The sequence below is a fragment of the Oenanthe melanoleuca genome, chromosome 3 (assembly GCF_029582105.1).
Source record: "Oenanthe melanoleuca isolate GR-GAL-2019-014 chromosome 3, OMel1.0, whole genome shotgun sequence".
Lineage (NCBI taxonomy): Eukaryota > Metazoa > Chordata > Aves > Passeriformes > Muscicapidae > Oenanthe > Oenanthe melanoleuca.
Genome location: NC_079336.1, coordinates 17551865 through 17577704, shown reverse-complemented (window position 1 = coordinate 17577704; position 25840 = coordinate 17551865). Strand labels below are relative to the sequence as shown.

Genomic DNA, 25840 nt, shown 5'->3' with positions numbered 1-25840 from the left:
TGATTTGAAGCCACCATTTTCCTTTCCAAACTTTCTATCCTTTCTATCCTTTGGAGGATAAGCCATTAGCAAAACAAAACGATGGTTTTTTTCTCATCTTTTCCAAGACTTTGTTACAGGCAGCATGATGAATAGTATCTTAATGAAAAGGATTTATAAGAAGCACCAGTATATCCCATCCATCAGTCTTAAAATAAGACCATTGCACCTCAACCATTTGGACAGTCTTAAACAATTTAAAAATTAGCTTATTTCTGTGTCATTAAAAAAAAACAAACAAAAAAACAACTGAAGCTAAAGAAGTCATCCTACTGTAAATTGAATTGAGTATCTTCAGAAATGGCTTTGCACAGTTCATAGCAGTTTAAAATTTACTTTTGATTAAAACAGATGAGATCTTTATGTTGGCAAGGATTCAGAAAGACCTTTCAAATTTTGATTTTGGCACTGTAATATTTGTTTTCAAATCCCGTAAGTTTATATTTACCTTCATGTAACAGATGAAGGTAAACAGATGAGTTTAGTTCAGTTGGTAAGAATATTTTTAAACTCTGGAACACTTCTGCTGTTTCCATGCTATGGGAAATGCTCTTAACAGTGTGACACATAGGATGCAGATATCCAGCAGTCTGTTACAACTATGAAGCTAGTATAATATTTACCTGCTATCCTAAACAGATTAGGTAAGGGGACAACCCCAAGTTTTTGTGTTATTGGAGTTGGAAGTCTGTATTTTCCAAGTGTCTGAGCATATGTAGGACTTGCATATACCTTACTACTTTGCTATAATTTACTACCTATACATTTATGACTTAATCATATGTCCAAACAACAATGCCAGAAAAATGTATGCACTTGTAAGACACAGGAGATGTAAAACTCTTTGAAAATGACTATCAGAGTATGTGGGAAAAGAGAGCTGCAGTTTTCCTTGCTTACTTAAAGTAAATCTGATTTGGCAGGATCAGAAACTCATTTGTAGAATTTACATAATAGCTTATTGTAGCACAGGAAATATTTTAGTACTGTAATGAGGGAGGTGACAAAAGGAATTGACTCTGTTGAAGACTGAAGTTCAGGACATAGAATACTACCACTTGACTACAAATTCAGTGCATCCAGTAAAAGAAAGGGCTTGTCAGGGAAGGGGAATGCAGTTAGCAGTGCCTTGATGTCCCATTCATTTCACAGATCATCTGAGAGAAGCATTTTTGGGAAAATAAGCAGAAGCAGGAAGTAGGGCAGGCAGCAGAACAGCAACAGCTGTGGCAGCTGGATTCAGTATTTGGCTTAGATTCAATAGCAGGAGAAAAAAGGGTGAGAGTTAAATTGAGAAGAATACATTTAAGGCCTGCTACTGATTCTTCACTGTGGGAAGATTGAAGGTGTGCAACAATTGAAACAAACTTCTGTCAGTTTGAAGAACTCAGGGAGGTTCCTAGGACTGGGGAGGAAATGGATGCAATGCCCAAATGAGCTCTGGGAGGGTTTTTCCAAATGGCAGTGGTTAAAAGTCTTGTTTGAAATCTCAGCTCACAAGACCCCCCCAGCTCTGACCAGCATAGGGCACTACAAATAAAACCCATAATTAAACCTATATTCCTAGGGTTTTATCTAGGTCTACAGGAGAAAGATAAGCTTACATGTAGTGTACATACTTAGATTTACAGCTTTACTAGCATGAGAGCAAATAGAGTTTTACACAAAGTGCAAAGGCAGAACTGTAATAGTTTTCTCTTTATTACTGTATATGACTTTGGTTGACTTACTTTTTCAAATTATTTTAAAACATAAATTAGATCCAAACCATAAAGACATAAAAAAATACTTCAACATTTTTTTTTGTGCTGAGGATATCAGCTCCCATGGAAAAGAATTAAACCAACAATTTCTCTCACACTGGCCAATTGCAATGAGTTTCCACAAAACACCTTTCATGACCCATCCTTAGTAAGCTGATGGATCAGCACAAAAGATTGATGTTACCTTTACTGTTTAGTTCGCAACACTTAGTACCTACTATGTTGTGCATCCAATCTTCCCTTATGAACACATAATAGTTTATCAGAGAGAATATCCTATAAATCACTAATTAACTATTTAAAACAGATGTAACTAGCAAAAGAAAAAATCATATTGAATTGAACAGGGGAATAAATCAGGAAATTGTGCAAAAATTCAGAATGGTCCTCCATAATGTTCCAGTCTGCAAAAGAATTAGGATTAATAGAAAATTATATATTTCCCATAGTTTTATTTTGACCATGTTGTCAATCTCTATAGTAGAGGTGTGATTTTCTATTGAAGACTCAGAAAGGCTAGAAAAATATAATTGTTTCCTGTGGGATTTTTTCATAGCAGAATGTAGAATTCTTTATTGTCTGGTGGTTTCCTTCTATTTGAGATTCTATTTTATTTGACTGAATCACCAGGAATGGAATTCATAGGTTGGGAGGCTGGAAGACATTCACAATAACACTTGCATTTCTGTTTTTTGTCTGAAGATCTGAGAGTATTTTAAAAACATTACTGGAAAAAATCTCACAATACTGGTTTGGAAAAGGGAAGGATTTGGCTGAGGAAAATTGGACAATAAAGAGTCTAAATTACTTTACACAAAAGAGGAAAATATACTAGAAGTATAGATTCTTATTCACTGCTCAGCTTGCAGCTAAAAAGCTGTGTGTCTTCAGAAACTACATATAGATTCATACACAAATTATTGTGGGTTGTTTTTCTAGTGAGATAGTCCCAAAACAAAAGATTACAAAAGTAAAATTGTAAAGAAATTGTGTTTGCAGTTCCCTGAATTGAATATGTGAGAGAGGAAAAAAAAAAGAGAGGCTGAGAAAAGGAAGGGATGAAATGAAGCTCTGTCAAATTAAAAACTGGATTTTCTGTGGAGTATAGTAGGTTTATTGAGTGTCTATTCCTTTATGAATTCGAGGGCTTGACAAAAACTACAGATTTGCAGCACTTGACAAACAAGTCCTCTTTTTAATTACCTAAGAGGCCAAAAGAAAACTAACTTTTCTCCTGTTCCTTCCTATGCCAGTCACCACCAATCTAAAGGGGGCACTTCAGGGTGAGAAACAATATCATGAACAGAGTTGTTCGTCCTCAGTCAGATTTTTGGCCACAGGTGTGTCAGTAAGAGCCAGTGTTGTGGCTATTGGTATGAAAACACCTCTTTAGCAGGAGCTCGACAGAGCAGCAACTCATGTTGTCTTTACTCTTCTGAGTAGTCAGAGCAATGCCTCCCAGCCATTACTGTTCTAGCCAGCTCTGTGAAAGCAATCTGGATCTGTAAATCTGTAAAAACCTTATTTTCAGTCCCAGGTATTGGTAGATTGTCAAGCTCTAGTTAAGTATGTGAAGTGGGAATGCTGCTGATTCTTTTCCTCATGACGACACAGAAAAGCTGTTGTCTGTTCTAATTCTAGTTGGAACACATATATTTTCCCTTTTAATCCTGTTGTCTTTTATTGTCTATTTTTACAATAGCATTTGATTTTTGAATGATACCTTCTTTTGATGTCTAGACCAAAACACTCTACCTACACAATCTTATCTATAAATTTGCAATGAAAAACAGTTTTGTTAGGATGGATTTATTTTCCCTTAATTTTCCTCAGAGAGGTGCCATATCTACATATTTCTTCACTCTATTTCACTCCTTCCATTTTCTTTCCTGGTGCCTTTCACCCTGTCTTCAATCTGCTATCCTTTTCCTGCAGTGAAGCAAGAACCTCCATTTGCTTTTGTTCCAGTTTGCTTTGCATCTATATTCCTCTCCAGCATTTCTCTGCTGCATTCTACTCCCTCATTTCTCATATCCTTTTCTTCTTGCCTCTTTAACATTTTCTCTCTCTCCCTTTTGCTTCTTTTTTTTCTCTATTCCCCTTGGCTGATGCTTTCCATCTCTTTTCCTCCCTCATCCTTCTTCCTTTCACGATCCCTAATAACCTTGAAGTCGATGTTTCTTTTTTCTTTCCTCCTTCCTCTTTGTTGTTTTATCCCATTATCTTTTCTTTCATCACCCTTGTTGTCCTCCTGCTCTTTTCTCCCAGCTGATTTTATCATTCCTGCTGTCTGCATTGCTTGTGGTCCTCTCACATTGCTGAAATGACTGGGTACACACTCTGCCCTTGTGTCAGAGGAGAAAGTGCTGAAACCTTAATACAGAATTTATCGGCTGTCAAGACTCAATGAGTCATTTTAAGTATCTTGCCCTCTTTTATTTTTATTGAAGTCCTTGTGAGCTTTATCACTGGCTTCAAAAAGAGCAGAACCAGGCTAACACTGGGCACTTCTGGAAATTGCATTCAGAGCTCATTTGAGCTCATTTGAATTGGTTGAAGAGGCAACATAAACTCTATGGGACAGTCATGCAGATAATGAATATTTCAGGAGATTTTACATCTCTGGTTTCATCTTCAAGGCTAAACTTATATACCAATCCTCACAAATGTACCTATAATGACTGTGCAGAGTCAGACCTCTATAAATATCAGAGTTTCATAAAGATACATTTTAATCCAGAAAAATTAAAGAAGTTAAATTTAGAATAGTATGCTAATTATTTCCTTCTATTCTAGCTAGAAGGAATATTTAAGCACAGAAATTTAGTTTTAGCAAAAGTGCTAAGTATCAGTTTTCCACATGTAAAATACTGATAGCATTTCTCACTTAGCAGAATGCTACTAATATGACAGGTCTCACTGGAGGTAATAGGGAAATTTAAACACCAAACCCACAGCAGATATAAAGGAAGAGGATTTCGGGAAATGACAAGAGCCAGCAAAACCAAAAAATTGTGGTGGAAGGGCAAATGGATGAATTAAAAATAAAAACATCTTTTTTTCATGTAAGGGTTTTCTTGGCATTGGATCCAATGCAGTTCCAGTGGAAGTGGGAAGGAGAGCAGGGAGATCCAGGCAAGGATCCCTCCTTGGGCAGGGCATTACTGAGCTTTCTCAGAAGACATTGGGAGAAGTGCAGATTGGAGATTGGAAAGATTTGTTGTTGCCACTTTCACTGTACAGTGTTTTTATCCATGAAGGAACAATGCCAGGTCTATGGAGCTAGTCCAGGCATGAGACTAAAATAATTTTGGCTCAGAGGCTTCATGGAGTAACTTCAATCTTTTATCTCTGCAGAGAGATTGCTCTGTCTCTTTCTCTTGGCTTCTAGAAATCCCCAGCAACTGAATGGTTCTGAGCTGGGGCGTGCTGACTGCATACTCCTCTCCTCAGGTACAATTTAATTAATTCCCTGATTTTCTGCATGTACTACTTTTTCTCTCCTTAGCTGCTGCTATTATCTGTACTGCATTCCTGCATTTTTTGAACCATGTGGGGGTGAGAAAGAACATGATATGTTTTTTAATTACACTGAAATCCGTTTTCCTATAAGCAGCCTAAAATGCATCATGCTGGCACATAAAATATTGCTGTGCACTTGAATGCACAGATACACACAATGGGTTTAAATTAATTATATTGCTTTAGAAAAAATATTCCTGTGCCCTCCATTACCACCTCTGCATGCTGCCTCTTTTGCTACCAGTCAGGACTTCCCAGCTTCTCAGCAGCAAGTGCCATGACGTGCTGCCCGCTGTTCTCACATCTAGCATCAGCACATAACCCCCTTAACATGCCAGTTGCCAAAGGCAGGGTATGTGCCTAATGTGAAATAGCTTCTGTGCACTACCCAGGGGGTGCTCTGTGCTCAGAAGTTGCCAGGGGGAAGCTGTGAATCAGTTCTCCCCCGGGCACCTTGCCCACGCTTTCTCTCCTGCCAGCATCGCCTGCCTTGGAGGCAGCACCGGGCAGCTGCAGATCCCCTCCCTGCAGCAGAGAGAACTTCCTGGCACCAGGGATGAATCAGTTCCAACATATGCAAATTCAAATGTTCATTTCCAAACAGCTCAGCCTTTGGAAAAAAGCTTCATTTGTATCTGAAGGAATAACATAAAAATGGAGGTGCAGAGAAAAATGCAGAAGACAGCCTTAAGAGAACTGCCTTACAACTAGGAACAAAGCCATGCAGATTCTCTTGTCTCCTAATAGCACTGCTGTAAGCTTGAGCTAAAAAAAAACCAAAAAACCAACCAAACAAAAAAACACACACACAAAAAAATCATCCAAACAAAAAAAAAAAAAAAAAAAAAAAACAAAACCAAAAAAAACAAAAAAACGAACAAAAAAAACCCACACACACAAAAAAAAATCCACCCAAAACCCCCCACATGGGCATTTTTCAGCAAATTTATGTGGACACATTTGTCTCTGAAGAAGAATGTCCTATTCCTCGTTAGTCTATTAATCTGGGAACCACTAAGCCTCTCAGACACTCAGTCACTGCACAGCAAGATTGGTCCAGGCTAGCAAAATAGCCAGTGACATGATTTCTATAGCTCCCTGCATGTGACAATGGGTTCAAGTGAAGCACTTAAAGACAGTAATACAGGTATAACATTTGGTATTCACCCTAAAAGATATCTTCAAAAGCTCATACAACCAGCCTAACTTTTCTGTTTATGATGAAATTGGGAGTTTTAGCTCAAAATTAAATTAAAATTAGGCTGAATGTTGAGTACTTTGAAAATTCACTTTTTAAACTAGGTAATTTTTCCCTGATAAAAAATGTACACTATTGTCAGTAAACTGCTGGTTACCTTGAACACCTTAAAATTATCAACAGAGTAATTATTGAATTTTCATCTCTATGCTGCTGCCTCTCCCATGCTCTGCTCTTTTGTGCTTTGTATATCTTGTCCTAGGTGAAGAATTAACAAAGGGTCTGATGGGCACTGCAGTATGACCTTGAAGCTGTCACTTCCTGCAGTTTCCTGGAGATTTGGAATGACTTCAAAATCTATGGATCTGGAATGCTTAAAAAGGTCAGCATCACAGCAAAGAATGCTGAGAAAAGCTATCAGATGAGGTCAGCTAAAAACAGAGGAAAAAAATATTACCAGATTTCATGTAGTCTGTGGCCTTAAGAATCCACTGAAGCTGTTGGTAGGAGACTGGGCACAAGCCAACATTAGCCATTCCTTAGCTATTCTATTTATCTGTTTCTTGTTCAACTTGTGCATGCACAAACAACAAAGAGAAGGATTCTATATGATCACAGGAAAGGAGAGAGTTGGATCAAATGTATGAGGGGAAAAAAAGGCTGGCTGGCAAGGAAGGAAAGAAAAATAGCATGGAGAAAGCAATTTATACGTCCTTCTTCAAAATGGTGTATCGAATATAAGTATGAAAGACCAAGCTTACAAAAGACTTCCAGACATATATAATAAAGAAAGAAGCAAGAGCCCTGCCTCTAATGTGAGTTCTCTCAGCCTAGCATTATGGCAAAGTCATAAATCAATAGGGTTGTAAACATCTGTGAGTTCTCTGGGAAATGTATCTTGGGCAGGCTGAGGGCTAAGATGTTTGCAAAAAACCCCCAAGCCCATTAAAATAATCCAAGTGACAAAAAATATAATGGGCTGGGATTTTCTTCACTATTAACAGCCTTTTTCTTACACTCCTGTGTAAAGCAATTAAAAAGATGGTTTTCAGTGCACATTTGAAAAGGTAAGGTAAAATAATAGTTTGGTGTAAAATGTTTAGGTGACTATTTGCATCTTAAGGCTGAGAGTTGTTTTACTCCACATGAAGCTCATTAGTAACCTTGAGAAGTGCTGCTGTAGCACGAAGTTCCCTACTCTGGATGGACTTTTACATGTTTCCTGCATGTCTGTTTTTCTGTCTGGGAACATAGATTATCCAGTAACAGGGACAGACTAACATTTGGATAAAGGGAGCAAGCTCAAGAGTTCTGCTTTCCCAGACAGATAAAGCAGAGACACCACTTTCTATTTTGGGGTGAAGTGTCTACAGCAAGTGAGCAAAAAACTCCGGTTTTCATATCATGAAAACAAGCAGCTTTTTTCCCTCTAGGCCTAAAAACATTTGTCAGAAGCCTAACTGAAGAAATATGAAAATACTGAGTGTGAATTGTATCAGACTGTGAGAGGCAGTCTGGTCTAGTAAGAAGGCTAATGAATGTTGCAGCTAAAGGAAATCCAGTTTTGCTACTGATTTTCTGTGTGACTTCATACTGATTCTTGAAACCCTCTTGGACTTGCTCTAATTTTTCATGTGGCTAACTTAAGACTCACGCTCCACAGAGTGCTAACTTACCTCAGACATGCAGTAAGCATATTTAATTCATACTGAAGAGAAAAATCCCTAGTGAGAGTTTAGTTATGAACCTGTCCACAAGGAGGACAGTTGGGTATTACCAGTTATGCCCATCCCTACAAGTATTCCATCCTACTGCCTCGAGGTAGACTCCACTGGGCAGACAAACCAGATGAACTACACTTAGGAAGGTACAGTTTTCTCAGAATCACAAACACTAAGGTGGAGGTTTGCACTGCTACAAGACATTCCAGATGGTTTTGGGCTTGAAGGACTTGATATCCAAGACTGAGGAAGTTAGCTTGCTCATTCTTATGAGTGTAAGGGAATTTTACTGCTGTCTATGAATACCTAACAGGTTGGTGTGGTGAAGGAATAATAAGTTTTCTCAGAGCTGCACAGCTGAAGGACAGCCAATACAGTGATAAAGTTCAGTGTGGGAAAGCAAATTTATTATAAATGAAAAAAAAGAAAACAACCAAACAGCAGTCTTGTCAAATGCTGGAATGGTTGCAGGAACTCTAACCTTGGCAATACTCACAACTTGACTGGACAAGATCCCAAGCAAACTATTCCAACTGGACTTGTTCTGAGCAGAAGCTTAGACTAGCTAACATTTGCATACCCCTGGCTACATGACTTTATAATTCTGCAATGCATCTTAAAAGCTGTATCAGAGAGAATACTGTTTGGCCTCCTATTGGCAGTACAGATGCAGCCTTTAGTTTGAGACTCTATTCCAGAAACATCACACACTGTCATTTTCCCCTGATTCCAGTCCCTTCTGGGTAGTTCAAGTTTCAATCATTAGAAAATTTATTTGTATAGTTTTATATATTCAAAACATTTGTGTATTTCTTTGTATTTGTATATGTTCTTCTCAACAACTGAAAGTGATGATTTTGAAGTCCAGCTTGCAGAGCTAATGAATGCTCAGAAATTCTCAGTGAGGTGGATGAAGTAGATCACAACAAAGATGCTGATCAGTGAGAGGGACTGTGTACCCGAGATAAAACTCTCAGCTTCTACTCTGGGCATCCATCTGCCTCTGCTTCGGAGTTTCCTGCTCCCCCTGAAAGGATGCTGCAGCTGTCTGGGTAGCAGTAAAAGAAACAACAGAGCTTTTAGTACAGTATTCAATAACCTGAAATTGGTGTCATTTCACCCTAACCTGTCAGAGTGGATGAGGCAGTTTGCACATTATGAGAACAAAGGAGATATCCCTTCAGAGAAGGCAGGAAACTTTGATAAGACTATTAAAACTGTTTCAAGCTAAACTCTTCATTTTTCTATTGGAATCTGAGACTGTATTGAACAGCACTCAAGTAATAATTCCAGCTCCACATGACTGTTCCAAGGTATCATTAAGTAGAGCACTTGAGAATAAATTGTGCTTTTCATTGTCATGAGATATGCTCCCATGTCTTTTCTTACTTTGGCCCTCCTTACTTTCTTCTCAAAGCTAACAAAGGCAGACAGTCCATGCTTTTGTACAATTTCCTCTTTTGGAACTCCCATAGGACAAAGCAGTGCAAGCTTGGTTTATACTGTAAACATGTCACGAAAGAGCTACATCAGCTTTGCAGTCTGAGAGCTGCAGGAATGGCTTCCCAAGCAGCTGCACAGTGCAGGGAGGTTGGAGGTTCCAGCCAGGGATAAAGGGCTGTGCAGGACAATGGCCCCATGTGGCTGCACACAGTGCTTGGGCTCTGTTGTACCTCAGGGCTCACAGCTCCCATGCACTGCAGAGGTAGAAAAGCAGCTCTCATTGAGAGGCCAACTTTGCCTTACATGACTTTTACAAGACAGTTTCCCTCTGATTTATTCAAAGCAATAAACTTTTTTTCCAAAACCACTTCTTTTTTTAGTGTGCTTATAGTCAAATAACCCTGAGCATGTACTTACTCCTCCTTACTCAAATTGACTTGGTTAGTGTTGATACAGACCTTTTCTAGACTTTGATTAATGCTTTTATTTTTCCAGGCTGGTGAAGAAGAACCATAACTTTCTATTATCAGAGTAAATGTTTACATCTTCTAGTCAAATTCTGCCAAAATATTTTTTAAGAAATCACTATCCTGCTAAATAAAAGCCCCTTGCCAAGGACTTGGAAGAATATTACATGGGGTAGGAACCTAGCTGCAGCTGCAACATAAATTCTCTGTTTTGATTAGCTCAGAGGTTGCTATCCTCAGCTACACATGACATGGAAGAAGAAGATCTTAACCTTCTTGCATGAATATAGGCATAATTCTATTCAGCACCCATTCAGACACAGGAAAACCACTAATTTCAAGATGAATACCAGATCACAGAAAGATCAGCTGTGGAATAAGTTATCCAGCACACTACATCTTACAGAAATGTCTCCCACAGATGTCCACTTCCCAGTACTTATAGTTGTCAACTGTACCTCTTGCACAGAATGCAATGCATTGGAAGTGTCTTTAAAAACAGCCAATTTCACCTTTTCATGGTGAGAGAAATTTGTAAGAAAAATCACCCTTTGGATAAATATCTTATTCATTACCTTTACTTTACCTTTGAATGGAAGTATCTTCATTGACAAGAACAGATAAAAAGAAGTTTTTCTTAGCCTTTAAGACAATCCCACTACCTATTGAATTTTAAGATGGAATAAAAATATTTTTGAGATTGTTCTTGATTATGTCAGACCTTATATGAAGATATAAACACATCTGGTCTGTGGTACATTAACATTCGTGAGAATTTTGCAAAAATTGGAGATATCTAGTCCTGATGTGTTTACTTAGTACAATTTGTGAATCAGCAGCATTTACTCTGGCTTCAGTAGAGTTAACACAAAAATTTGAAAAAAAAGAAATTAAAATCAGTTAAGTTATTATTAAACATAGTATTCTGGAAAATAGTTTCCCATACAAAATTTGCAGAAAATTATTTCTTATTTGCATTGAATATCAATAATTTTTAATTTACAGAGGTTGATTGTATCAAATAGAATTCCAAAAAAATTCCTTACCAGTACTTGACTAATTTAACTTTAAAAATACTCTTTTCTTCAAAAATAGTGATAGGACCCTATCACTATTTATAGTGATAAAGTTATATAATGTGATATATAATATGTGTGATATATTATATAATATTATGTATATTTGATACGATAGTATCAACCTGAAACTGGTTTTGTCAAGTGAAAGAAGTGCAAACTTTACATGGAATTTGGCTTGTAATGTTGTTGTCAATCCATTATAAACATGCCACTTAGGGAACGCTTTTCAAAGTTGCAGAACATAATCTTGGATCCAGAGCTGGCTAAAGACAGTAGGAAGTGTTCTATTGACACAGTTGCCCAGTGATGCTGTGGATACCCCATCCCTGGAGGTATTTAAGGCCAAATTGGATGGTTTTCTGAGTAACCTGGTCTAGTAGAAGATATCTCTCCCCAAGGCAGAGGGGTTGGAAATAAAGGATTCTTAAAGTCTGTTCCAACCCAAACCTTTCTGTGGTTCTATGATCTATTACTTAAAAAGATTTTGGATTAGGTCCCAGAAAGAATTAGAATCATTAAAGGACTTTTTCTGTGAATAGGAATGTTGAGGATTAAATCTTAGTTGGTTTAAAAAAGTACAGAATAAAAATTCTTTATAATTTTATTATTTCAGATTCTTCATACTCAAGTCGCCAAAGTTGTATTCAGTGTTATTCAAAAGCAAGGCCCTTGCCCCTCCTTCATTATACCTATACTTATAGAAAATACTTACGCTTTCCTGACAGATGTTGCTCGATTAGTGCACCAGAGGAAAACAAACCACCACCTACAATGGTTCCTGGAGAAGCCTTGAGGAGAAACCCATGATCTATCATTTTAAAAAATTATTCAGTTATTTTCATATAAATTTTTATGATTCCCCTTGGGTTTTTTTCTATATTTTTTTTGCAACTCTTATTCATGGGGAACAAAACCAGTGATTTTTCTCTGCAGTGTTCAGCATATCTTTGCAGTGTCTAGAAAAACCAACATTTACAGCTTTTAAATTAAAACTTATTTGTGAAATGCCCAGCAATTACTGAATTCACCCCCTATTAAAGAATAACTCTGGGATTTAAAAGAAAAAAAAAAAAACTAATATTTTTAAGAAATAATGAAGTTTTTTTTATTCTTTACCTATTGTCTGACAGACTTAATCTCTGATTCATTACTGAAATAAGGATTACAATCATAGAGTCAAAACCTAATGCTTTTTTACCTATTAAACTCTGAATTCAGCATTCAACAGGTTGCATTTAATGCAGGGTCATTTTATTTATTTGAGCTATCATCAGTTTATATAAGAAAACAAAAGACCCCTAAGCTCATAGTTTTACTAGTAAAAGGAGTAAGTTGTGATTTTGTAATTCTTTAGATTACTTTTGGTGTGCACCATGTATTCAAGAAAAGTGCCTGACTGACCTAGAAAAAATAGTTCGCTACCTGTAAAAAGGAGAGTCTATGACTTGGTTTTCTTATAAACTGCATTTGTATGTTTCTGATTCTTTTCCTGTTTAATATAGAAGAAAAATACTTGGGTATGTAATCTCTTCTGAATAAATGATAGTTCTTTTAATTGATCATATGTTTTCATAATGACGTTCCCATTAATTTGCAGTCTGAAAATTTGGAAACTAGGTTCTGTTCATCTCAGTGTACTGGTAACTCTGAAGCCTGAAGAAGGCATTTTTAATATCATTCTGATTGACTACTTTACAGCTCATTATTTGAATGAAACTATGTCAATATTATAACTCTGGAAAATACACCTTAGATATAATTTATTCAGATTCATTTTTTGAAGGGTCTGTGTTTTTTCTTCTTTTCTTCCCATGGTCCAAAAAATAATACCTAATGATAGTAATGTGTTTATACTTCAGTCCTCCTCTGCCTCCTTACTACAGAAAACATATACTGGTGAAGCTGAGTACAGTGCAAGCACAATCAAGCACACAAAAATAATTAATGATGGCCAGTGGTAAAGTACTCCTCAAAATTTAAGGTTGTTTCATACAACTGAGGGCCATGCTGAAAGAGCACAGTGCTGTTATCTGTGGAAGGAGAGAAATCAACAGACTTTGAAGCAGTGGAAATTCTGTGTGTGTTAGGGTAGAAGAGCAGTTTTTTACATGCAGATGACCAAATGTAAATTCCACTTACTGGGAATACAAAAATATTGTAAAAGAAGATTATGATGAGGTGTTTATGAGGGATATGGGATATTTTAGAAATATAAAACATTGATATAGATACTACAGTGCTGCAAAAAATGTGTGCCACATAAAGTTCCAATAGCACTGAGATAAAAGTAAAGGGATGAACTTAACTGCATGGCAAAATCAGATGTTACTTTGCAGATACAGACACCACACAATTGAGTTATCAACTGGCCATTTCGAGAAACCAAATAACGCAAGGAATTTTGTAACTTCAAAAAATTTAAATAAGGCAATCAAACATGAATGCTAACCCAAGACAGTAGCTGAGGGCACCTGCCCAGATCATCACTGTTGTATCTTAGCGTAACTCTTCCAAAGGCAGCGGAGCTATGCTAATTTACACCAACTGAGGATCTGGACAATCATCTTTAGGACTTCAAGTAACAAAATTACTTTTATTTTGGGGTATATATTAAAGGGTTTTGGCAAGTCTGACCAAACACAGAAAGTGCAAAACACTGCATTTTTAATTCCCCTTTTAGCAACTGTATAGTTTATGCAACTCCCCATGGGGATTGCCTCAGCACTTGGGATATACCACAGCATCATGTTGCAGATCTTTGCAGATCTGGATGGAATGAGCAATTGGTTATGATCTGTTGATTTGAAGCAAAAATGATCAACATCACAATGGGAGTCCGCACAATTACCAAATTGTGCCAAAGAAAAGACCCTTGAATTGATTACAAGCAAATGCCAGGCTGAATGAGATTAATTACGTAGGACGAGTTCAATGACAAAGAAGTATGACCAAACCCAAGGAAGACAGAGGCAACTGTACAAATGGAAAAACTCCAAGACAAGAAGGCCTTAGAGAGATTCATTGGGCATATTAACATAGCTAAACAAATTCATTTATAATTAATCACAATTAAGTGCTCCTCTCAGAATAGTTGCTTAGAAACTGCACAGTATGGAACTAGAATGACTGACAAGAGAAAAGATTTGAAAATTAAAATAAACCATCAAACAAACATTCACATTGAAATATTTGGTGATTAGTGACGAGCTAGAAACTAAGGAGTGTATCTTCAAAACTGCCAAGTTGTTATTACAGACACTGAATTCCAATTTCAAAGTTAGGCATATAGAAGTTGCAGGGATGTGCATGCCCACCACTTACATTCCTTCTAAAAACAAACTTTAGACTCTTTAGGTCATACAGGTAGCTTTGAAAAAATTACTCTAATTCAGTGACTGTTCATCTGAATTGAGACTATTTTGGTTATAACTGAGTCACAAATAGTTTTAAATACTGATTCAAATCCAAACAGTAAAAAAATACAAGCTACTGTTGTCTTTTGTATTGAGTAATTATGTACATAAAGAAACAGGCCATGAACTGTTTGGCTGCTGTAGATACTACTATGCAGAGGAAGCCTCTCATTTCAGAGCATTTCATAGTATTGACAACTTACTAAGGCCCTGATTCTGCAAGGTGCTTCATGCAAACAATTTTGTGCCTGCATGGAACATTTCACAGCATCAGAGATACTGATATGCAGACGGCTTTTAAGGAGCTTTTCAGAGAGTACATGCTTTTAAGACTACCTCTGAGTAATGAAAACAATGATGAAGGGTCTTATGTAAACAAAACTCAAGTGTTTTCCATTTCAGAGACAAAAGTTGACAAACTTAAGTGAGAAAAATGGAATGACTCAACCTTACCAGAGTCTCAATGAGTTATTCTAACAGAGAAAAAGCCCAGCCACTTCCATATGTAAAACTTATTGCGACTACAGAGATGATGTTGCTGCAGATGATGGGTTTCTATACAAAGGACATTATCATAACACCACACAACATGAGGTTGGAAATGCTAGGTATAACCTACAGTGCCCATTTGAGTATTGAGAAGTGCAGGAACAGAGCCCAAGGTGTTCTGTTCTGGCCAGGCATGCATGCTGCCATCAAAGATAAGGTATCCAAGTGGAAATCTGCAATAAATACAGGAAACAAAAATGCAAAAAAAACCCACTGAAACCACATAAGATTCCTAATTTCACTTGGCCCAAGGATTGTTGAGCAAAATGGGAAAGATTATTCCTTATAGGTAAACTAATAATTGGGGATCTATGTTTCTTGGTTTTGTTTTTAATAATTTAAATTAGACTAGCATACTAACTTGCAATTTAAGAACACATAAAAAACTACAGTTTGTTCAGGTTTTTTTTTACCACAACATTGCAGATAAATTAATAAAACACTATCATTTACAAATGGCTCACTTAAGCACTTTTTAGCATTTCTCCAAACACATCACATCTGTTCCTTGCAATCACATGTCCTATACAAAAATTAGCTAAAGCATCAAGAAATTTTAAAAAATGTGTGCAGATTCAAATGATACATACTTAGCATCACAGGAGTATTTCAACTTAACACAAGATTACTTACTAGGCTCAACAACCTTAGTATTCAAGAAAATTGTAATGATAACTTCTATTAAGTTTCCATGTTAAAAAAAAGACAAACAACAGGAGTAAAAAGGTGATAATAGGAATGGAAATTATTATTTCTCTTGCAACAAAGAGTAGTTTTGTAAGATAAAAGTGAGTGAAAACTATGTAACAGGTCTCAGTCTTGCTGTATTCTTATAGGAGAAGAGATGCAATCTCAAAAGGAAAAGGGAAGGGGATGATGGGAAAGGGAAGGCAAGGCAAGGGATAATACTTCTTTGTGGATGAAATAACAAATGCACATCCAGGAACTGAACATCAGAAACACCTCAAGTGGAAAACACAGGATGTAGGTGGAGAATTCACTCCAGCAGGTAAAGAGAATTCTGCAGAAATAACTGGTTTGAGTACATAAAGTGACTGTATACTGGGAGAGCTATCAAGGTTTAAAACAGTATAAGCACTGGTCAATGTCCAAGAATAATGTGGCTACCTATCTATAGAGGGAAATGTTTCTGTGGTGTTTTGCGAATATATCCTAATTATTTTTGCCTCTGCATTTTAAATTTATATTTAGAGAAGGCCTATTTTTTACCAGATGACTACAGCAAGAAGAAAAATACTGCTCTTTTCCAGTAATATTCTATTTTATATATTCATCAGAATAAAAACAACAGGAGCTTCACCATTTCTGGGAGGCTGTCTCTTTTTCCCAGTTCTTGCTGAGAAAATTGCAGTAAAATCACATCACTAAAAATAAATACTAGATAATATATTAATATAGAAGAGTTTCCCAAGTAGTATGAGATAAGGATATCCTTTCTATCATGAGAACACTGTACTGCATGGAGTTGTTTTTCAAGAAGAATCATGGCTAACAGGGAGAGCTTCAGAGAAGTTCACTATCCTCTGTGAACACTGCCAGGGTGGCACCTCTGGGAACAGGGAGATGAGTGAAAGGAAGTGAAGAGAAAGAGTAGAAGATCACCAAGAATATGGAAATCCCTGTGGCAGAATGATATGGAAAAAAGATGGAGGCACAGAAATTCTAACTCATACTTTGTTGTGGAGATCATGCAAAAATAGACTGAGCTCCTCACTTCGAGTTAAGAAGAGATGTGGGAAACAAAAGCTCTCAGGTTTCATTGCAGTGAGGGAAAAGAGACTGCACTCCTCCCTCCATAGGAAATACCAAAAGACATCCACCACAGAAAACAAGAAAATCCACACAGATGCTTTGGGACTGAAGGACTGAGAATAATACAACAGTATCAGGAGGTATCCAAACTTGTAGAACCTGGTTGAACTGCAAATCTTATTCAGGATCAGATTCTTCAGAATAAGCAATAATGAGATTTTCTGCCAGAAAATTGACCCAAGGCAACAAGGGTAGATGTTGAGGGATATTTATGTTATTTATCAAAGTAGCACTAAGTAGAAATAAGTTTGTCACCTTCTGGGAATCTCTGGTACCTGGGTTCTCAGGTTCCCACATTGACAGAACACCGAGTAGAAATTCTCACAGTCAGTAAACTGTTTTTTAGCTGGGATTGATTTACTGATGAACAAAATGTGTCCTTTTAAAACAATAATTAATTTTAGCTTTGGATTGTTTAGATTGTTGAGGTGATTTTGTTTTTTTAAAATTTCTTTTGAATAAGCTTCAAAATGCTTCAAAATGTTATTTTAACAGTATTTATAATTCTACAATTGTAATACAGTTAAGAAGTAACTGTTAGAAATACCGCTATGATAAGCGAAAATAAAGAAAACTGATAAGAAAAAGTCCTTTGGTACAATCACACCAAATTTAATTTATGAATACTTTAATATTGGTAGCTGTCACTGGGTGGGCTGTTAACTGCTTTCCCATCATAGTTAACTTGATTCATCAATACATTGTGCCTAGGTCCTTTAAAAATTAGTATCTTTTCACAAGTACTATAACCATAATCTTAATATTGGAAAAATTAGGTGGTAAAGCTTCAGACAGCTTTAGAGCTGTCAGCCCAAGAATTAAAGCAGAAGATATTGTTCTGTTATTTGGAGATCACTGACCAGGCTGTAACTGCTTTAGTCTGCTGACAAACTATGCACAAAGGCTCTCACTTTTCTATTTGAGTTTTAGGCAAAAATGAAAAATTGTGCAATCTGCATGGTAAACCTGAGCAAGAACCCTTACAGATGAGAAGCATAGGTGGTAAGGAATAATTATGCTGACCCTGGAGCAATTTAATTGGAAGTTGCAACTTTATTCTTCTGAGAGCCAGGAAATGTGAGTAGTGGAATCTTGGAGCCACAGTTTCCAAAAGGCAATACAGTAAGCATGACTGTTAAGCAGAAGAACCATTTCTCTAACCTTTTAGGATTCTTATATTACTTTGATTGTGAATATTATATGATTGATATCATTAATTGATACTATTTGAAGTGTCTGCTATTTTATATTTTAGTCGGGATACAAAAAAAATCTGTGTTAGCAAAATTCTAATTAGGAAGCTGCATTATACATGTATGTGTTGTAAAATACACAGAAAGAGATCATTTATCAGTAAAATGTGATACGAAGGCTTTACTAGCACATGTGTGATATTTGATACATGGTAAAGCCATAGAAGTATTAAATCCTTCCAAATTATGCAGTCCAGAAATATGATTCCTACACTGCACTATCAGTTTTTCTACTACACTATCAATTGTTCCCTGTACCCTATACATTAAACAAGTATATCTGCCAAGATTTTTACAAAGGTGGAAATTTTTATGGAAGAATGGAAAAAAAAACTACACTGAAAACCTGAACAGGCAATACAAGATGAAGAAGAGATGAGAACAGTACAGATTGGTAGGGACAGGAGAGAAGGGATCTCAGCTTGGGTTTTAGGTTAAAAATGTGTATACATTTCCCTCTACAGCCTGGGGTAGGGAGCCAAGGTTACTGATTCTCACTACTCTTCTGCTGTCAGCAAATATGTGTGAAACATCCCAGCAATGTTGCCCATCTCCTCCTGGTGCCAGTCCATGCACATCACTAAAGCTCCTACTGCTGTTGGCTATGACAGCAGCCCAGGCTATAGAGCAGACACCAGAATTTCCCATGGTGACTGGTGGCCTGACAGATGGCCAGTAGTATCCCATATTATGGCATTTCTGCTTTTCAGCTCCTGCTTCCTTGTTTTAGAAACAAGGAAATTATACTCCCAGATATCATATACAGAAATATAACGGATGTAAATGAAGTACTTCACAGTTCAAAAATTTCAAAATCAAATTCTCTTATGTAGCTTTGGTTTAGCTGCTTTGTGCATGCCCGTTACATTTACATGATCACATCTTCTTCCATCTTAAGCAGAGAACAAGAGCATAAATGAGAGCTGTATAAAGGATGCTGCCATCCATAGGACTCCTACTTCCCTGCTTTCAAATATATGTGGGAAATGCTAAGATGCTTTATTTCTGTCTCTGTACCAACTTCACAGGATGTAGAGACAGAGGACAATAAAAAAATAAATGTGATGGAGGAAGCAGACGGGTTGATCAGACAAGGGAGCTTGAGACAGGGAACCATGTAGAAAAAATGATGAAGAAAAACAGGACAGGGTAAATGGGCCAAGTGGAAGCTGGGACTGATCAGAGTTTTGGGAGAGGAGAAAGGACAGTGTGGCTGCTCTGGAACTGGACTGTCCTGCTTTTTCTGCATACTTCATCCCTTTTCACAAAGGGCCAATTACATTACATTGATCTGCTAAATTCCTGTAACTCCAAGCAAATTCAAGGGTTTGAACATATACAGTTCTCTGCAATGTGAAGAACTGACAAATTGAGTCCTAAAAGTATCCAACGGAGCGATCAAAATTATATGCCTATTCTTTCTGGTTTAAAATGAGGATAATACCAAACATATTTACTTCAGAGTATAACTTCAGATGAAAAGAAAATAATTCTTTTATAACTAAATTGATTAGGAAACACTCAGATGTGATGGCAGTGACAAATGTGTGAGTGAATTAATAGATCTATCTTCAGGGGGTAGTTTGAGAAAACTAGAGTGAATAAAAGACAGGGCCTCACATGGGATAACAAAGGAAAAGAGAAGAAATTAATTAATTGCTTATGCAATCATTACTATCTGCCCTGTGCAATGATTTACTTTTTTATCCTGTGGAAAAATATATGATCAGAAAAAAAGAATTGCCATATAGTGCAAATACGAAAGAGAACTTAGTTACATAAGCCTGCTTAAAATTCTGTAATTTTGAAAGTTAACAGAGTTTTATGTGTTCAACTGGTATAATGACAACTGCTAAATTAATATTTTATGCTAATAAATAATAAATAATAGATTTTGAACCTAAAATATTACTTTAACTTAATCTTGCTTTTTGCTTAGGAAAAACTTGAAATTACAAGTAGAGAAAGTAGCATGACATAGAAGTGGGATCTCAAGTTTAGGTGTTGTGGGATTTTTTGCTTCTTGGTTTCTACCAGCCTTGACTGCAGATGTTTGAGAAAAGCAGAGGAGATGAAGTAATTCAGAAACAGCTTCCTAAGATAAGTAGAAACTTTATAAAGAGATAAAGTAGCAAAGTACTTGCTTAAAATATTCATGCTGCCTCAAGAGTCTTGACTGTGTTTTGCTTATGCATTCACATTTCCTCAAACTTCTACCATTTGACCCAGCCCAACCCAAAATCCAGGTCCAAATCTGAGTTTCTCTGAGATGCATGTCTTTCTGTGCTTATATTTAATGTTTTCCTTGATCTCATTTAGACCTCCTTTTGCATATCACATATTCTTCTGGCAGCATATATTGGCATGACCTAAACTAATAGTTTCAAAACATTTTTAACTTTGTGGGAAATCAGCTGTAAATTTTGTATGTGTTGCTTACCTCTAGCAAGTAGATTAGGTAAAACTAGAGAGTAATCTTACTCCAGCAGTTTTCTCATGCTTGTGTTCTTATTTTCCCCACAGTTTACATCAAGAGTTTTTTTTTTTTTTTTTTTTTTTTTTTTTTTTAAATCAGTGAATGTACTGAACTAAGAAATATATTGTATATGTAAATGTATATGACAGAATACTGCTAAGCAGTTTGGCAGGTACCCATTCATACTTTCATACTTCCCTACTGAATTTTCCTCATTTCTTGTCAACATTTTTCCATTTTGACCAAATTACCAGCTCAGGAGCACTGCTCTGTCATAGCACTAATAAATGCTATAGTTGTTCCACACAGAGAGTTGCAGTAGAGCATATGTGCAGGAAGACACAGAAATGCTAAATCTCATGGTTCTCTAATGTTCATTGCTCAAAACTGTTACTCCAAAGAACTGTAAGGAACAGTAAAGAACTCATTTTGAGCAGGGAATAACTAAGTAACCATTAAAAAACATAGTCACATAAGAAAACGCATTAGGCTGGTAGGAATGGTACAAACCCGGGGAAAATTATGCAAACATTTGGGAAAAACAAATTGTTTTCCCTCCAACTGTGCCTGAGAAACTGCAGTGCCTTACTGCTTGTGTAATCAGAAGTGTTTCATCAGCCTAATTGTATGGGAATTTTCTGTTCTAACTAGCAAACTCAAAGTTCAGAAAAATAATTGAATAGGAATTCAGACATTAAAATGAAATTCCAGAAGTTCTGTCTTTTGACCACCCCTGTCACCTAAAGGACACACAAAAGGGCATACTAGGTCAACAGACTTATGTACAGAACTCCCCTGTATGGAATTTCTGGAGACTTCAATGCATGTTCCAAGCAGGATCAGCTCCTTCTGCAGCAGCTCTCCAGACAGCATTTCTAATTTCTGATACAACTTTACACAATTAGCAGTCAAATAAATATTTATAAAGAAAATATTTGTTCTTTATATCTTACTTGAGTTCTTGTGAGCTTGTGGCCAGCATACTCCGAATGCTTTTGTCAGCCAAGGGACAGCCAGATAAACTGTAAGACATGGCAGGACATACAAGTATGTTAATCTTCTCATTAACTGAACACTCGCATACAAACACAACATAAAAATTAAAAAGTAAAAGTTTGTAATGCAGAAAAGCGATGGGGCAAGTGCTGTAATATTGAATTCTGTAATATAGTTAACCCTCTGAATATATTTAGTTATCAATATTACTTCCAAAATTACATACTGTAAATGTTCTTGTTCGTTTGTTTGTTCCTCTATGAACTAGAAAAATATAACAAAAATATTGGAGATTCCTGGGTTAACTACTTAAATGCTTAAGGAATACTTTGGAAATTTTAGTAATCTATTTGAAAATAAAAGACGTTTATACAACACACAAATTAGCATGCTTTTAAGATCAACATATATTACTCAAAGGGTTAACACATAGTTCAACGTTTTACTTTGACAGCATTGTTGAGGTAAGCTGAAAACAATAAATTGAAAAGACAGAATCCACCATGAAAAAAATGAAGTCACACCTTCTATGTGAGGCGTAATTACCAGTCACATGACCACTCCCATCACACCCTGGTGTTGGACATCTGCCACCAAACAAAAACAAAAACAGCCAAAATAGTAAGTATGTTTAAAAAAAAAACTTTTAAAAGTTTCATTGTTTCCAGTTTAGCTGCAATGACTGCAAGGGGTTTTAAGCATCCTAATCGAAAAGCTGCAAAATGAACAGGTTTAAATGAAAATGACGTCTCAATACAATATAGCATCATTTAGAACAAGCAAATACACATTAGCTTATCACTTTACTTAACTGGCAGTTTGAAACATTTATATGCTGCAAATGTTGCATGCTCATACTGCAAGGCGTATATGTATTCGTTGGTTTAAAAAAAGACAAAGAGAGAAAAAGTTAAAAGGAGATAAATAATTTCACCTCACATTATGCTTACGTTATTAAATCCTTTTTGCTCTCTTTGCATTGAGGGTATTTGGGTTTAGGACTTGGGATTGTAACTTCACCAGGATACCTTCTTTCTTCAAGTGCCTCTTGGAAAGGATCCAAATCTTCCGGCTACAGGCAAATATATATATACACATTAATTTCAGCTAGATAAGGTCACAACTTACACAAAATAATGCAAAGCAGAGTCATCAGATGGTATCTCCCTCTTATCCTATTCTGACAGAGAAAATTATTGAAATTATTTTATGTTCTTTCATGTACTAAACTGTTGAATAATATTTGAATATTTTGATGAAGATTTCACAATATGAGAAATATATAATTTATTTAACTAGAAAAATAAAAAGGAGAAACTCCAGCTTTTTCTATAGCTGTCACATTATTTTTCTCAAAAGACTCAGGTCTTTTCCCTAAAGTCACTGCACAACAGAGGAAAGGCAAAAAAGATGACTAAATTCAGTATCTTATGCATCAAAAAGCCATCTTAAATAGTATTTTTAAGGATTTAGAACATCTCAAAGATGAAAGAGAAGCAATCTTAACATCTACACACAAAATCTCAGCCTGGGACAAATCTCAATGGATCTGTCTGGCAAGACAGAATGGTATAATTTGTAATTTAGTGATGTTCAGAAATCCAGACCCATCTATTATTTCAGGAATGCAGTGGCTGAATGCAGGGATTTAGGGATTCCTGCAGATGGTGCTATAAACAACAGAGTAGAAGAAGGGAATTCTTAGTCTAGTTAAAGTCACTGCTTTACCTCACATTTCCTTGGTAGTGACAGATTTCCTGCCAACTTCAGTGAAATTAATAGCAAAACTGTGTCACCAAAGCTAGAATGCATTCAGGATATCTAGTGAAAATTCCACTTCATTATATATTTCAAAGATACTGAGAATAGTTTTATGGTTTAAAATTGGCAAGAGATGTGCTACACACAAATGATTAGCCTAATTTTTGTCTATAAACCAAGAAAAATCAGTCTCTGGAAGTCCTCAAACAACTAAATTGAATTAAGTGCAGGATTTTTAAGCCACGGAATGGATAAGAGTTAAAATCTGACAGAAAAAAGCAGCAGCACTGAACCTTGTCAGCAGACCTCTTCAGTGTCCTGTCTATTCTGTTTTGAAAAGTAATAAAAATTCACTGACATATTTTCTTTATTTGCCTCTTCTTGTTTAAAGGGTTTTGCTGCTGTCTTGGTATTACAAGTAGAAAAGTAACTGATTTCTTATATCCCTTCTTTGTATTATTTAAAAAAAAGTATTTCATTAATACAGGCCCTTACACAGAGCTATCAAGAGCATACAAGTAATCTAGAAGATTAGTTGAAATAGTTGAAAGCTTACATTATACTCTGCTGCTTTGTTTAAATTGATTTCTAAGCAATACATGCTTTCAAATTCTCAGCTCATCATCTATGGTTTTCAAATTCAGGAGAGTATCTTGTCTTCAGAGCTGATTATCCCAGTATTGCACAGTTATGTCAACTTGCTTATATAGAGTAACATAATCTGGATATAGCAAAACATCTTTACTGCAGAAAATATTTGTTAACAAGATGATGCTGTTAGAAAACATGATTCACATTCATGGTTCAAATGTTGTCTTATGGAACTTAGTCACAGATCAGATGTGTGCCAGCATGATATAGTCCTAAAGATCAACCAGCAGAAAAGTCCTTTTTGTAGAAAACCACCACTTTTGTCACATACTAATTTTGCTTCCTATTTCCCTCCAAATTTCAGAAAATTAATGAATTACCACAATTATACTGCAACAAGAACTATACAGATGAAAAAGACATACATTAATCTCTTTGGAATCATCTTCATCTATCCTACTTGGCTTCATTTTAGTGTAGTCCACTGGCAAGTCCCAGCAGTCACCCTCGTTCAGCTGGTAGCAGCGGTTGTTCATCACGGCTTGCCGTTGAGGGGACATTGGCTCCAGTGGGGTCAAAATGGTGCAGCAACCATCTCGCTGCCTCTGCTTGTTCATGCTCAGATCCAACGTCCCATTTTCATCGACTTCCATATCAGGATTCTGTCAAAATAAGAAAAATATTGTTAATTCAGCTTCACATCGGCAAACTGCTACCTCTTCTTCAATCTGATTGCCTAGCAGAATGATAAAATGCTTTTCCATTCCTGTATAGATTGTAAGCATTGAGCCCCCTCCTACACATAGCATGATGCTGTTACACAACATTAATGCTGTTAAAGCAGATTTCTTCCTGAATGGCTAATTTGATGTTTGGGGGAAAGGGGAGAGTCTTCAGTACCCCTGCTGCCACCCAGAACATAGGTGCAAAATCTGATATATAAAGGAGAAAGCTCTAAAGGTATTTTCTTGCCATTGCCTATATGTTCTTGATTTATTCTATGACAGGTGAAGTAACCTGCAAGGTAACATCTGCATAATTCTTGTTTTCAGTCTTGGCATCTGTCTGGGTGATTAGAGAAACAAAAACCAGCTAACATCAAATCATCTTTGTTTCTTTTTTTTCTTTTACATTAGCAGTCAATGTTTGAATAGATAATGTCAGAAAATTAAACAGGGAGGTAGGGTACCAAAAGAAGTCCTTTTGGACACCATTTGTCAATGAGGAAATGCATTTAAGTTTCACAGCTCCTTCCCTGAAGATGAACACATATTAACAATTCATGTATCTATCTTGATAATAATTTGTGCCAATTTCTGTGACAACTGGTGCTGTGAAAAATGGGACGAGTATGGACTCTTTTGCAGAAACAAACAAGTGTTGTCTATTATGTTAGATAAGGAGAAATAAGATATCCTATAACAAACACAAAATTTAAAAACTAAGGACAGATAAGATAAAAATGCCCATAGAAAATCTGTCATCTTTCCAAAAATGAAGTTTTCCATGAGAAATTAGGTTTCAAAATGAATGTGAATCTGACTGACTCCTTGTATGTCTGGTGACTTTGTTTCCTCTTGAGTAACAACAGAGCTGCAGGAAACCACTGTGAATGCAAATCTCTCTTTCTGAATTACTGCCTTTTGTTAGAGCTTATATCTAATTGCTGCTATCTGGCTAATTTAATTTAGAAAGTATTTGTTTATCTCCTCAGACTCATTCCTTCAGTTGCAATA

The 25840-nt window shown here is 36.3% G+C and overlaps 1 protein-coding gene across 1 annotated transcript in view; it reads right to left on the bottom strand.

Moving 5' to 3' along the window:
• MYT1L (myelin transcription factor 1 like) overlaps positions 1–25840 on the bottom strand; it is a 223116-nt gene that overhangs the window by 35291 nt on the left and 161985 nt on the right. Inside the window, exons 12-15 of the mRNA XM_056488499.1 lie at positions 24530–24766; positions 22703–22824; positions 22277–22339; positions 21710–21778 (exon numbers count right to left, since the gene is read on the bottom strand). Coding sequence (XP_056344474.1) covers positions 21710–21778; positions 22277–22339; positions 22703–22824; positions 24530–24766 — 491 coding nt within the window. The remainder of the gene's footprint in view (positions 1–21709; positions 21779–22276; positions 22340–22702; positions 22825–24529; positions 24767–25840) is intronic.